This window comes from Pollachius pollachius (genome assembly GCF_949987615.1).
Source record: "Pollachius pollachius genome assembly, chromosome: 2".
NCBI classification, from domain to species: Eukaryota; Metazoa; Chordata; class Actinopteri; order Gadiformes; family Gadidae; genus Pollachius; species Pollachius pollachius.
The window spans coordinates 18,849,170-18,864,169 of NC_136935.1; the positions used below are offsets into that span (position 1 = coordinate 18,849,170).

General features: G+C 45.3%; 1 protein-coding gene across 1 annotated transcript in view; it reads left to right on the forward strand.

The window, feature by feature from the left end:
- The window catches only part of atrnl1a (attractin-like 1a), a gene marked incomplete at both ends in the record, with an annotated part of 210,434 nt that overhangs the window by 57,479 nt on the left and 137,955 nt on the right, over window positions 1-15,000 (forward strand). Inside the window, 8 exons of the mRNA XM_079728776.1 lie at window positions 2,905-2,989; window positions 4,086-4,297; window positions 6,376-6,494; window positions 6,870-6,986; window positions 7,854-7,986; window positions 9,712-9,899; window positions 11,059-11,272; window positions 11,948-12,139. Of these exons, the coding sequence (XP_079584902.1) occupies window positions 2,905-2,989; window positions 4,086-4,297; window positions 6,376-6,494; window positions 6,870-6,986; window positions 7,854-7,986; window positions 9,712-9,899; window positions 11,059-11,272; window positions 11,948-12,139 (1,260 nt within the window). The remainder of the gene's footprint in view (window positions 1-2,904; window positions 2,990-4,085; window positions 4,298-6,375; window positions 6,495-6,869; window positions 6,987-7,853; window positions 7,987-9,711; window positions 9,900-11,058; window positions 11,273-11,947; window positions 12,140-15,000) is intronic.

Below are 15,000 nucleotides of genomic sequence, written 5' to 3' on the forward strand. Positions count from 1 at the left end.
ACAGTACTGCGGCGAGAAATACTCATTTGCGTCTGATCATAGATAACAAATGCACAAATACATAGACTTAATAAAACACGTATCTATTCTGAAATAAACTATGATAAAATGTGCATGTAAGGTACATGGTATATTACATGCACATGTAGTCTTCCCAACAAGACAACTTTCATACACACACACTCACACGCATGAAAAATAGGGCACAAAAAACACAACTGCCCATGGCATGACGAGCAGTGCAACGACCACACACACACACACACACACTAATTTAGAAAAGCCTAAAGCAATGCCTTGGTACATTAATGGGGCGCACACCTCACCTAACCCCCACTCGCATCCCCACCCCCACCCCTAAACCTCAACCCCACCCCCACCCTCAATTTACCCCCTCCCCCACCCTCCCCTCACCCCCACCCCTACACTCACCCCCACCCCCACCCTCCCCTCACCCCCACCCCTACCCTCACCCCCACCCCTACCCTCACCCCCACCCCCACCCTCCCCTCACCCCCAACCCTACACTCACCCCCACCCCTACCCTCACCCCCACCCCTACCCCCACCCCCACCCCTACCCTCACCCCACCCCTACCTACTAAAATAGGGCACAAAAAACACAACTGCCCATGGCATGACGAGCAGTGCAACGACCACACACACACACACACACACTAATTTAGAAAAGCCTAAAGCAATGCCTTGGTACATTAATGGGGCGCACACCTCACCTAACCCCCACTCGCATCCCCACCCTCACCTCACCCCCACCCCTAAACCTCAACCCCACCCCCACCCTCAATTTACCCCCTCCCCCACCCTCCCCTCACCCCCACCCCTACACTCACCCCCACCCCCACCCTCCCCTCACCCCCACCCCTACCCTCACCCCCACCCCTACCCTCACCCCCACCCCTACCCTCACCCCACCCCTACCCTGACCCCCACCCCTACCCTCACCTCACCCCAGTCCCGCCCTCATCTCTCTCCCCACTCTCCTCACCTCCCCCTAAACGCTCTCGACTTCCATCCTCCACCTCCCTCACCTGTCTCCCCCACCTCCCTCACCTCCCCCCCACCACCACCCCTCACTGTCCTCAGCTCCTCCCCATTACTGCCCCCATCGTCCTTGCCCCCCCCCCACCCCCCATCCTTTCTCCATCTCCCTCGCCATGCATTATTAACAGAGCCTTTCTCATTTCCTGGGAGGAAATGAAAATGTGTGTGTGTCTGGCTGTGTTTGTGTTAAGGAGTGTATGTGTGTTTGTGTGTTTATGAGAGTTCAATTGTGGAGAAGTTTGTGTGTGTGTGTTTTGTTGAGTGTATCTGTGTTGAGGAGTGTGTGTGTGTGTGTGTGTGTGTGTGTGTGTGTGTGTGTGTGTGTGTGTGTTTGTGTGTAAGCAGCACCTGAACTGGAAAATACAATATAAGTTCTGATCTTCATCAGAAGCCATTTTTTCACATTATTAACAACACTTATATTCACGTTTGCTTTTGAGAAGAGGCGGACTTGAATTGACCTGCAGCAGATATCGAGTTTTATAGATTGCAACTTCTAAGTACAAGTCCTCTAGGAAAAAAAAACCTTTCAGAATGTCATTCTCTTCACCACCCACCGTTTAGCCCTGACTGTTATTACAGACACATTTTATGGGGCCGAGTCTCTGCAATTGGCTTGTAAAGCACAATGGTTGACGTTAATGCGATTGACTTTTGAGCTCTCTACTTGCGATGCTGTCACCGACAAAGCTGATTGGATGGACTCCCACGTCCTTACGCGGTGTCATCTGTCGTATTGCTCTCTCCCTTTTTTTAAACGAGTGCTTCCAATTAGCCCATCGCTTAAAGAGGTCGTTAGCAACCTGGCCTCCTCTTGTAACCAAAAATCGCTTGCGCCGCAGTCGTGTTTTTGGGTGGGCTCATCTCCCTAAACGGCAACTATTCACAGGGAACACACAAACAAGCACACACCGCCCAAAACGCACACACACACACACATAGTCGCTAATTTACATGTTTTTTTAATGGGTTCACAAAGGGTTCATTAAAATGTCAAGATAGCTGTTAAGTAGAGAGATGGAAATATTTAACAGCTCTACAGAGAGAGAGAGAGAGAGAGAGAGAGAGTAAGTGAGCTTAACATGCTTATTAACTTAAGACCACTTACAGTTTATCTCCCTCACCTTATTAGCTTTGATGTGAGAGGGTTAGGGTTAGGCCAGGCTAAGGATGTCAGGTTTCCGTATCAATTTGAGCACCTCTCTGTGAAGGATAACTGCAACGTGTATCCCACACCTCGCTGCTCGTCTTCATGGGCCATTGTGTGCTCAGGATACAGATGTTGTGAACTTCATGCGTTGGCTGAAACTCCTGATGTATATGTTGGCGTCGTCTCCAAGGATGAATATTTCCTGGAGAGAGAGTAATATTGCTTCCTTATCACCTACTGGGAGTACGGAGAAATTATGCACCAAATAAGATTGTCAAACTAAATCATCATACTTGGTCTCTAATGCTGCATTGTCTGTTTCCTTATTTTTCTCCCTTGAATAATTTAGCATTCACGACTTGATGTGTGTTTTAAGTGTGTGTGTGTATCTGTATGTCTGTTTGTTTGTGTGTGACTGTGTAAATAAAGGTGCGTTTGTTTTTATGTGTGTCTGTGTGGTTGTATGTGTAACTGCGTGTGTCTACCTGTTTGTGTGTGAAACTGTGTGTGTGTGTGTGTGTTTGTGTGTGTTTGCGTGTGTCTGTTTGAGTAACTGTTTGTTTGTGTGTCTGTGTGAGTAACGATGCGTTTTTTTTTGTGTGTGTTTGTGTATAACTGTGTGTGTGTGTGTGTGTATGTGTGTGTGTGTGTGTGTGTGTGTGTGTGTGTGTGTGTGTGTGTGTGTGTCCACAGCCTGCGATAGCTGGAAAGTTCTCCCCAGGCCAGGTCTCCACAGGGATGCCAACCGGTTTGGCCATTCGGCTGTTGTGAAGAACGGGTGAGTTAAAAGCCCCGCCCTACCCGGTAATACCGTCAAAGACACAATACAATGAGTTCAACTTCCTTCAACTTATTCTTGAAGTTCTCTATAAATACAAAGACTTAATATGTATTCCTGTATCATCTCTCTCTGCCAACCTGCGGTGCAGTTGCGTCGTTGGGATAGGTGTTGAAACACCTCTAAAAACATTTATTTTGGTTTGTGCTGTTCTGACCTTGAGGCCTTCTTCTCTGTTCTACTTTCTCCTGGTTCTCTCTCAACGCCTCTGTTATGTTTAGAAGTGCAGGCCATGTGTCATCCAGTTCTTTCCACTGATCCCTGCGTCTAACTTTACAAGTTTTCCTTTTCCTTGTTCTGGCAGTATCCTTCTTTATGCTGTCTATAGTGAGGTGCCAAAACAGCTCCCTTGTCTTACCCTCTCCATGATACATGCTGCTCTTTTTTTAAATCTCTGCGTTATGTACGTTTGTTTCCCTCAGGAAGTCCAGAATCATGTTGCTTTCCAACACACTTCTTGCACGATTTGAGTCATTTACAGTGCCCCTATTTTACATACAATTTGGGAATTACAAGTGTCGCCCAGCTTGTGAAATTAGTTTTCAAATCTTTCAGAAAGGAGATTTATAGCACAGAGCTTAACAGTGGCTCACTGTAAATAAAATCCTGAAAAAAATACCTAAGACATCTGCGTGAGAGGTTTTCTTATCTCTGCGAATCTAGAGTTGATCGCATACATGAATGACTTAAATACTTGCCTTTGACTAAACTACTGTTGTTGTTAAATGTAGCTAACTACAGTAGCACTGGCTTCACAGTTATAATATTACAACAACTACCACAACAACTACTACTTCTAATAATGAATTATGTTATTGTGTGTATGTATTTTATTTGTCGATTTTTGTATATTGGTCAATAGTGTCCTGTTCCAATCTTTAAACTACAAGTCCTATTCTGGGTTTGCTTTTTCGTATTTAACAAAGCCTTTTCCTCGCCAGGGTCGACTAATGGAAAATATCCTTTTGGCTTGAGAGAAGTCTCCCTTCTTTCAATAGAGCTCCACCAAACAGTAACGCTGAGTCTGTGCCCTCAGCTCCGTGTTCATCTTCGGGGGGTTCTCCGGGCTGCTTCTGAACGACTTGCTGGCCTACACCCCCCCGTCCTGCCTGGCGTGGGCTGACCCCGACGCCTGTGCCACCGCCGGGCCAGGAGTCCGCTGCCACTGGGTCAAAGGTCAATGTGTCCCCTGGGAGCCCCACCTGGCCGCCGACGTGGTGCCCGCCCCCTTCTGCCCCCTGCGCCCGGGTACGTCCCGGGTCACCCTGCTCTGGGTGCATCTTTGTCTCTCTACTTCTCTCTCTCTCTCCTTTTTCCTCCCATTCAAACACGCTTTATTGGAGACATAGAATATGATAAGGTGAAATCAAGTTACATATTACAGACCTCTCTGCCTCTCTCTCTGGTGATTCATTCATCTGTCTTTATTTCTCTTGAATGCAGTAAGATAAATCACTCTGAAAAGTGACATTCAAAATTGACACCCAGAAGGCTTAATCTTTTTGTGAGACTAACTAATTGTACAGAATTGGCCTCTGAAGTTTGTTTGCGTGCTGAAATGGAGGGCAGAGCAAGAGTTCAGCACAACAAAACTTACCTCATTCCAGAGCAATTAGCACAGGGCTAAGAAAATAAGTCCCCATCTTTCTCGCAACCTCAACTTGCACGCTAATGCAGCCAGATAGAGAGCTCTTTGGTTGGTTCACAACACACATTCCTTCTTCTGCTTCGTCTTTGGCAGACCTAGGGCAGGTGTATTCACAAGGTTTTCGTCATCAGGAAGTCTGTCTGATGTTTTGATGTTTCGCTAGTCTGTCCTTTCAGACTAGCATTTAGCTGTATTTATTCCCGTATTGGTTCTATTATTCTTGTATTTGTGTCTATGCAAGTGGCCATTTATTGACATCCAAATGTCCATTTACTGGGTTGGTGTGTGAGTGGTTCATGTCTTCGGATCATTTAGAACCACAGTTCTTAGTCTCCAGAGATAATATTGTAAATTTCTCACAAATTTAGCAATCTTGCTCACCTTCCAAGCTCCAACACCTCCCCAATTTCCAATTTCACCCCAATTTCTACATATTTTTGATGACTTAACTGGACACCTAGCTCTGAAAGGATCTGTCTGGAAAGATAAATGTCTTGTCCAAGTAAGTTTGAACAAAAGCAGACACCTGCCCTACTTCCCAAGGCAGACACTCAATAATACCACAGGGATCTCTCTATATTACTCTGACGATGCAATTGGCCTTCTTTGGTGCCTTCTTGCTTGATCAGCACTCTAATGATTAGCAGCGGAAGCCATGCATCTGTATTAGATTTATACATATGAAATATATTCTTGATTTTTTTCTGATGATATTACAAAAAAACTTTTTTTTTTCCTTGTGTCAAGACTTAAACTATGAATGATGTCACACAGCAGTTCAAACTTTGCAGTGCTGAGGAAAGCTAAGGGACAGATGTCTTGCCATCTCACTGGTTAAGACGAAAATGATAACTTTTCTGCCCAGCTGGTAACAACCAAACTGTCCTGTAACAACTGAGCAGTGTTGCTGCTTCCAATAATAACTATCAGCACTATTACTGTCCTCTTGATTATCACTCTATAGCGGGAGCTTTGGGATTCAGCTCATAGTATCTGCTGCATGCATGGGTTTAGCTTAATTGCTTTAAGGTGCTGTTGGTAAGGTTTGAGAAGAACTTATTAGAAATGCTACAGCCATCTGTCAGCTATTAGTAATATGAGTGATTTAACTGCTTTCGGAGGATATAGGTTCTGGTTGGCTTTGCATCCTTGCTAAGCGTCGAGGGGTCCCTGAGAAAGACACCTAACCCTAGCTGCTCCTGATGAGGTGGTGGTCCCCTTGCATGGTTGACCCCGCTGTCGGTGTGTGAAGGGGGCATTCATGGGTGAACGTGAGGCCCTTTTTGCAAAGCAGTTTGAGTTGCCCCCCCCACCTCGTGTTGTGGTCATGTTCCAGACCGGGCCCTCGACGAGCCGTTGACACCCATTAGGCCTACAGTCTATTTCAAATGAGTGTTGAGCAGTTCCCATAGCTCTATCTTGGTTTGTCCAACCAAGTAAATGTATGCAAACTGCCTTGGCTAGCTATTTTTCTCCAATAGTGGAACCAAAAACGAACCAATGAACAAGTTTTGATTCTGTCTTCACTCTCCACTGCGTGTGCTCACAGACTTCTAGACTGAGGTGCACAGTAAATACACCTTGATTGGGGCTGTGTAAGGCAGTTTCCATTACATACACAAATTGCACTTCAACAATACACCACAGCAAATTAATACCATGCACTTTCCTCTTCCAGAGAGCACAGACGAGCAGTGTTTCCGCTTCTCCGACTGCGCCAGCTGCACTGCCAACACGTGGTTATGTCAGTGGTGTGAAGACAGGAAGTGCATGTCTGCCTCCAGCAACTGCACTGTGGTGAGTCCATCTGGCCAAGAGGGGCAGTGTCCACACACCTCTAAGGCATACAATAGCATGCCTTGTCATTGTTCATGCTTTACCAGATACATAGATCGATTTTTCTTAATCGATTCCTTCGATACAAGAGGGTAAGTGCGGCCATGGTTTATTCAAAGCGAGACGACAGAGACGATTTGACCATTTTTAATCAAATTCATTTTTTATTTATTAACATAACAATTTTGCAATTTATAGCTTCCAGTAAGATCCATGCAATCAATGTTATTAGTGTAATACACGAGAGATGTTCTAGAAAGAAGACGCACACAGGCAATGCATCGTGTCTACGTGTACATCTTGTGTTTGTGTGTGTGTGTTTGTGTGTGTGTCCAGCTAACTCTGGAGTTGGCGCGGCAGCATGTGGGGGCCCTGGCCCTGGCCCCGCCCCCCTCCATGCTGTCGGAGCATCAGCTGAGCCTGTGGAAGCACGGCGCCCGCAGACGGGGACATGTGTGTGACCCCGCGCTCCACACGCCACACACACACCAACGCTCACCTTCAGGGCAGCAGCACAATACAACACCTGAGTTAGCATTCAGATGTGTTTAACACGTTTACGGTTTTATCCTCGAGAACGTCAACGGCGACAACTAGTTCCAACACACACGCACGCTCTCACGCGCGCACGCACGCACGCACGCATGCACAATTTCTCTAAAAATTAGGATTGCCCGAGCAAAATCCACTTTTAAGAGGTGTTGATTCCCTGGGGGAAATGTCATCGATCTCCCAGTATATTACTATCGTATATCCAGATCAATGACATTAGGACACTGATACAGAATAAATGACAGAAAAAAATCTTAAGATTGTGTTGAAGCTCTCTTGAGTGAGTTTCTTCCCTTGTCCTTAATATGTATTACTCACACTCATAATGGCTTTGTGCCCTGCCTTCATTACATGTTGTATGGATTTTTTATGACGTTGTGGAAGATTGCAACATGAGGCATTTTATACAGCTGTTAATGTTGCAATCTGACATGCTGAAAATAATGTTTGTTTGTTTGTGTGTGTGCATGCGTGTGTGTGCGTGGATACATGTGTGTCTATATGTGTGTATATCTATGTGTGTATGTGTTTATCCATATGCATGTGAGTTTGTGTATGTGTGTGTGTGTGTGTGTGTGTGTGTGTGTGTCTGTGTATCCGTACGTGTGTGTGTGTGTGTGTGTGGGGGGTGTGTGTGTGTGTGTGTGTGTGTGTGTGTGTGTGTTTGTGTGTGTGTGTGTGTTTATGTGTGTGTGTCTGTGTATATGTGTATCCGTACGTGTGTGTGTGTGTGTGTGTGTGTGTGTGTGTGTGTGTGTGTGCGTGCAGTCCATTGTAGACACGTCCAGGTGCTCTCAGAAGGGGGAGCAGGAGTGCTCCCGCTCTGCAAACTGCAGGAGCTGCCTGCTCAACCTCAGCTGTCAGTGGGACCAGCAGCAGCAGGAGTGCCACGCCCTGCCAGGTAACACTCTCTCACACATTGCTACGAACTAACCACAGTGTAAGTCCGCAACGGTATAACCGTCCTGTTTGACGCCGATATACTGTCAGTAGACATTGTCATTGGGTTTTTTCTTTTCCCAGGTCGGCCCAAAGAAAATGTACAGTAATTGATCAAAGCTCTTAAAGTAGTCCACTGTGTCATGTTATCAGTGTGCACACAGCCCCTCTCCCTCCCTCTCGCTCTCCCTATCTGGCTTTCCCTCTCTAACATTGCATTTCAGCGCTGAACATACACATGCAGCCATGTTCCCAGGACTGCTCACACACTTTTCTGCCAGCCTCTCGTATTAATAGACTGCATATCCGTCATGGTCACACACACTGCAAATAAACACATCCAAACATGTATGCTGCAATGCACTGATATGCATTACACACAGATCCCACCACATAACACACAAAAAAACAAACACACACACACGCACTTTTAAACCACGTCAGCACAAAAAAAGAAGTAGGCCAATTAGAATTGTTTACTTGATGGTATGAAAATGGCTCCTCGGCTTACCCAAAGGCCCAAAGAAAGAGCAGAAAGCCTGCTGCGTGTTTCCTCTATTGTGAGCCCAGGCCTCCGCCAGCCGTGCTCCTAGCTTGACTCCACAGCACTAGTTAGCGCACGGAAGGGAGACTCTTATACCCAAAGCTCTCCTCCTCATATGTTTTTCTTCTCTGGTGTTGACCCCAAAGACACGGATCTCCACACAGCACCTATGTTATATCGCAGTTTGTCTTCCACATGATAAATGATCCCAAAAGGGACCACTTTGGTTGCAGTCTGGAGCCCTGCATAGACTTTCAAGAACTAAAACGTGCCACGATTATGGATTTCTTCCATCAAATGCAATGAAGTGACTCTTATTTACAGTTTAACAAAATGGAGGCCGTTGGTACAAGGTGCCGGTTTATGTTCATCCGAGGCATTGGAAACATCACTACATCCAGATCACGGTGCTTTGGCCTTTTTTCTAGACACCGTGTTATGAGCAATCATGCTAAATGGTCCGGTGTGTTTATCTCTGCAGCTAGACAAAGACTGCACCCTAATCCAACTGTTTATCCTAACTCTCTCTCTGTCCCCGCAGTCCATTCTGCTCCACCTTCTCTTCCCTGTAATTCTCTCCATTCGCTCAGACCCATTTCACTACCTCGTGTTTAACTTGTGAAGCGAGAGAGAGTGAGAGAGTAAGAGTGTGTTTTCTTTCTACTGTGATGAAGAGGCTGGTTATTGAAGCCATTATATAGGCGATTGCTCCCAGGGTCTAAAGTAAACAATGTCACAGAGGGCGAGGCGGCCAAGCCTTCCTTTCATCCTGACTAGTGTAAGGGCCTCTGCTTTAGCCTCCAATCAAGGGCCTAAAGATTGAGACCACTCTGTGTAATTGTCTCTTGTTTATCTATATATGTATTTGCACTCTTTCTGCCAATATCGGTCAGGGCACAGAGTGAGGCCCACTCCTCACACCTGGCTCTCATTTCACAGTACACTTTTATAATATTGACCCATCTGTGAAATATTCCTTTGGAGGCACAATAACAAGCCAAATTGTCATGGGCATCTTCTGAATTCTATCATTACAATTATTATCTTAGGATGAATGGAAGTCTGTGGGAATGGGATTTCCAATCTCGATCGTCTGCTGTGTGCAGGCCTTGCCAGATCAATTTTCTCCATGTCCATGTGCAGGTCAGCTCTGCGGGGAGGACTGGCAGCACATCGGGGAGGTCTGCCTAAGGATCAACTCGAGCAGGGACAGCTACGACAATGCCCAGCACTACTGTAAGAACCTGGGTGGAAACATTGCCTCTCTGATCACAGAGAAACAGGTGGACTTTGTCCTGGAGGAACTGCACAAATATCATCTACAGGGCAAGGTAGGGGCCAGTCTCGCATTCAAGCACACACGCACGCTTGCACAAACACATGCACGCACGCACGCACGCACGCACGCACGCACGCACGCACGCACGCACACACACACACACAAACACGCACACATACACACACACAGCAACAGGCAGGATTGTCTCGAATCTCAGAAAGCGTGTGCTTGTAGTAACAGGTATGTTTTTGTAGTATGCAGTTATCTCTTAACTGCGCTCTTAACTGCTCTAGTTTTTATTTTCCTATTGCAGTTCCTCCCATAGTTGCATGTTAACATTTGGGTGGATTTAGTGTCTTTTTTTACCTCCACCACTCCCTGACTGCATCAGCTCATACAGGAAGGCTTCTTAAAACCACACCATGCCTTAGTTTGATCGCTGCAAAACACCCATCCATATGTTGCCTTCCTTTTGAAAAGTTTTCCAATTTCTAATTGGTGTTTTTTTTCTTGATGAAATATGAAAAGGCTTATTAATTTGCGGATTGAAGTGTTAATATGCAGCATGATATGGCAGTCTTAAGTGAAATATTGAATTCATCAGAGCTTGGTCGTTGCATTTCTCGGCACAATCCCGATAAAATGAATCTCAGACAGCCGTGGTCCGTTCTCGGCCCGTATGAGTTACGGGGCCCGCAGAGACCAGGGGCCGTTGATTTGACACCTGCGAGCCAAGTACGTCAAGAGTTGACAAAAATGTCTCAATCAATAAACAGGTCTGGATAGTTTGGGTTATTTTGGTTTACTCTTGATTTATTTGACTAGTTTGGAATGCAACGCACACAAGCACACACACTAACGTACACATGTCTTTTGACTGCATGCAATACAATCAGTATTACGAGCCAATATTTTGCTTAATTCAATTGAATGATTATTGAATTTCTCTCTCTCTCTTCATCCCACCCTGTCACGTTGTGTCTGGTTGAGCAATTGCACGGGTGCCAGTCTGTTTTGAAGAAAGACTTTTTTGCACACACTTCTGCATGAGGATTTTGTACTGCAATGCAGCTTTTGAATTATCGTTCAAAAGGCAACATTCAACAAAAATACAGTTTCAGTGAAAGGAAATCTCTGTGCACGCACGCACAAACACACACACACACACACACCACTCACGCCTCGGTGTGTGTGCATCTGCCCCTCTGAAGACGCTGTCCCCCTGGGTGGGCCTGAGGAAGATCAACGTGTCGTACTGGGGCTGGGAGGACTCGTCCGCCTTCACCAACACCAGCCTGCGCTGGCTCCCCAGGGAGCCCAGCGACTCGGGCTTCTGCGCTTCCCTGGAGCGGGCGCACGCCGCCGGCCTCAAGGCCAACCCCTGCACTGCGCCCACCGATGGCCTCATCTGCGAAAAGCCCGCCCGTGAGTCTGGGGGCCAAGGAGGACAGACGTGCAATTGTGTGTGGATGTGTGTGTGGATGGGTTGTGTGTGTGTGTGTGTGTGTGTGTGTGTGTGTGTGTATGGGTGTGGCGGGAATCTATCATACTGGTTCTGTATCAAACCAGACCAATATGTCGTTCTTTAAAATCCGCAAAAATGCAAAAAAACAATTGGATCTTGAATGGGAGAAAGAGAAGCCGTAACTGTGTCTCACACTTCAACTCCCCCTCTTTACACTTCACACCCCCTCTTTTCAATGCAGTGAACCCCTGAGAAATGCCGTTTGACTCCAGGTCTTTTATGATCTTTTGCCAATATAAACAGGGGGTAAAGTGGGACCCTGGAGCCTGATTAATGCCCACTGTAAGAGCAAACAGCTTCACACACGTGTTGAGGAAAATCGTTGTCTGCAAAATCGACCCTGTTTTCATGTTGAAATCGTTGAAAAGTTGGAGCATTGATGTCATTGGTCCGGTTTGCAGGTTTTTGTACCCGATAATGTCATGCACATGTTTTCCTCTCTCTCTCTCTCTCTCTCTCTCCCCCTCCCCCTCTCTCTCTCTCTCTCTCTCTCTCTCTCTCTCTCTCTCTCTCTCTCTCGCTCTCTCTGTCTCTCTCTCTATCTCTCTCTTTCACCCCCCCCCCCCCCCCCCCAGTGAGTGCCCAGAGCCTGAGGTCGCGGTCCTGCAGGACGCCGTGCGCCCGCCGCTCCAGCTGTGCTAACTGCACCAGCCAGGGCATGGAGTGCATGTGGTGCAGCAGCACGCAGCGCTGCGTGGACTCCAGTGCCTACGTGGTGTCCTTCCCTTACGGACAATGTCTGGAGTGGCAGACCCAGGACTGCGCTGGTGAGACACAGATACCACAAACTGATCTACTCATGAGTCCTTCCACTCACTGACTCACCTCTGACCAAAGCCTTGGTCAGAGGTGAGTCAGGGGCATAACATAGGGCATAAAATGGCCACACAGACTATACATGTGAAAAAATACAAAATAGAGGGAAAAGAAAACTTAAATCCAGGGGACTGGATAACCATCAGTGTTTACAATACCAGCATGCCCTCTGTTGGGCTCCATATCACCCCTTCATGAGGCTTACAAGTCTACCATAGGTAGTCAGTTCCATCCCTAAATCCCTTCATATCTCTCACATATAGTCACATATAATGTTTTAACAAAATACATGTCACAAGCCTGTTTAAATATATATATGAAACTATCCAGTAGTTTAATGGGCAGTTTAAATGATGTATTAAACACCACATTTGATAAAATACGGTGTTTAATACAGTTCTTGCCTGGGATCATGTTTAATAATATAAAGTTGCTTAAAGATTTTCCCAATGAGGCTGGTTGCTATTTGTGCTGACTTTGACAACCCTGTCCTGTTGTGCTAGTTGTTGAGTTACAGAGCAGTAGCCTCTGCCCAGCTGGCCGGAACATTTTAATACACTAACTGCTGAATTAAAAGATAGTGCAGCAAAAATATAGAGATGAGATTAGCTTGCATCAGTGACTAGACTTAATATCATAAGTCGAGTACAAAATACTAGAAAGTGCACAGCTTTGAAGGTGGTTTTACTCAATTGATTTTATTAACCTAGCCAGAAGCATTTTGACTTTAGCCATTCCGTTTTTGTTGTGTTATTTATAGCTTTGATTTGGTGGCAGAATATTGTTTTATTCCGCTTTGCAAACTGCTACACCCACAGTCCGATGCTCAAAAAGATAGTTTTTCCCAACTCTGTTGTATAATCTGGCTAAATATGTAGAGGGCAACTAGCAGAGCATGAGGACCAATAGCTGGACCTCTGCCATTTCATCCATTTGGAGAAGCTATGGAGACAGCATGAGGTCCAGAATGGAGGCCGTTTATTTAGTAGGCCTCCATTCTGGATTAGTACTTACAGTAACATTGGTCAAACGATTTTCAAAGAAGAACGATGATTATTAGAAGATAATCCTACAGGGCAAAGATTGCATTATTTGACAGCACATTTCTGGTTAATAATTAACCTCAGGTTGGACAAGAGTCATTAAATTATTACATAAAAAAAATAATATACATATTCATCGCACATCACAAAGTTATTGATGAATACCATTGCATTCACGTTGAGGCTTTGATACATCCAAAATGAAACATACACATAAAACCCATTGAATAGATGTTCAATCAAAAGTCCCAATCCATACCCATTTATAATCTGCTAGTTGATAAACAGTGTCATTGGAGTTCAGATCAGACAGGGTTGGGGACATGAGCCTTCTGCAGAGGCAGGTCAGTAAAATGTCTGGCTAGGGGTGCTCAAGCTGTGCCAGGTAGATAGTACGCGGTTACCTTCCACCCAAAGCTAAACACAGAGGTGAACGCAATCACGGCGTCGACAAGGGCTCCGTTTGAGGTCCCCTCAAGTCACTTTTTGTTTGCAACCATTCACCGTGAAATAGCAATTAAATCAGTCTAAACACACTTAGCCCACACTCACTTAATTTAGTCACCACTCCAAAGGGATGTCTGCATGTTGGCCACAGCATTTGTGAAGCAGGAGAAGTTAGTGAAGGCAACACTATGGGGATGGCTATTGTGTCGACTGTGTAATTAGATGACAAACTCGTATGAGTGGAGTTAACTGAGCAGCCAATGCATGCTGGCAGGAAAGGCCTCACAGTCCGTGAGCTGAAAAAGAACAGAGTCCCAGAGTATTCTGGGAAAGTAAACGAGCGCTCAGAAGATTCCTAAAAACAAAAATAATTGTGGCACCAAATCAAAAGATCTATGTGTATTGCCAAAGATGAGGCGTAAGCCAGAGTCCTCATCAAGTGTTACATGCAGAATGGCAGGACACAGTAACACAAGTGAGAAAGACCGGACTGGATTTCCAATCTGCTACTGTCGTACCATCATAGTACGTTTTTCTCCCTAAACAATGTATAGCTTGGATATGTAAAGGATACAGGAAAGAGCTCTCCGATTGGAGATTTATTGGGTGTTCCTGTGTATATTTTGAACAGGATAAGGCTGCGCCCCATCACTCCTGTTGGTAGGAGTGTTTCCACCTCATCGGCCCCTTGTTGCGATTCTACCTGCTATTCAGTCTAGCCCTAATGGTAGTCCTACCACAAGCTACGTCCCATTGAAGTTTGTTTTTGGTCCATGAACTTTGCATTACAATCTAGCAGACTTTGCTGTATTCTCAGTCTGAAACAGTCCCCACACCCGATCTAACAAGCAACCTGCACATTGCTCTTCAAACACTTCTATAAAACCCATCGGAATTGATATAATGAACATTGTACAGACCTGATCCTCTTTGGATACAGATTGTAGAGAAACACACTTGATATGTTTGATTATATAATATATTATATATATTATAATATTTTGCTTAGAAATACATCATGCTCTCTGAATTCTGTGTCAATTTTATACTTTCTTATATTTAATTTAGTTTTTTCTGATATTATCATATTCAGTGCCTAAACATGAAAATGAACTTCCTATTGTGACTAAAGAAACATACATCTTTTCGAAAGGCTCCTGCTATTTAAAAAATGGCAAAGGTTTGCATCTTGTCACAAAACATTCTATAGCTTCCTCCTTGCTTAAAGACATTATTTTGATTTGCTAATTGTTATTCCATGTATGTGCCAATTGCCTGTGAGTGCAGACGGCTTCTCAGCCTATTGGTGCCATTCCAAGATT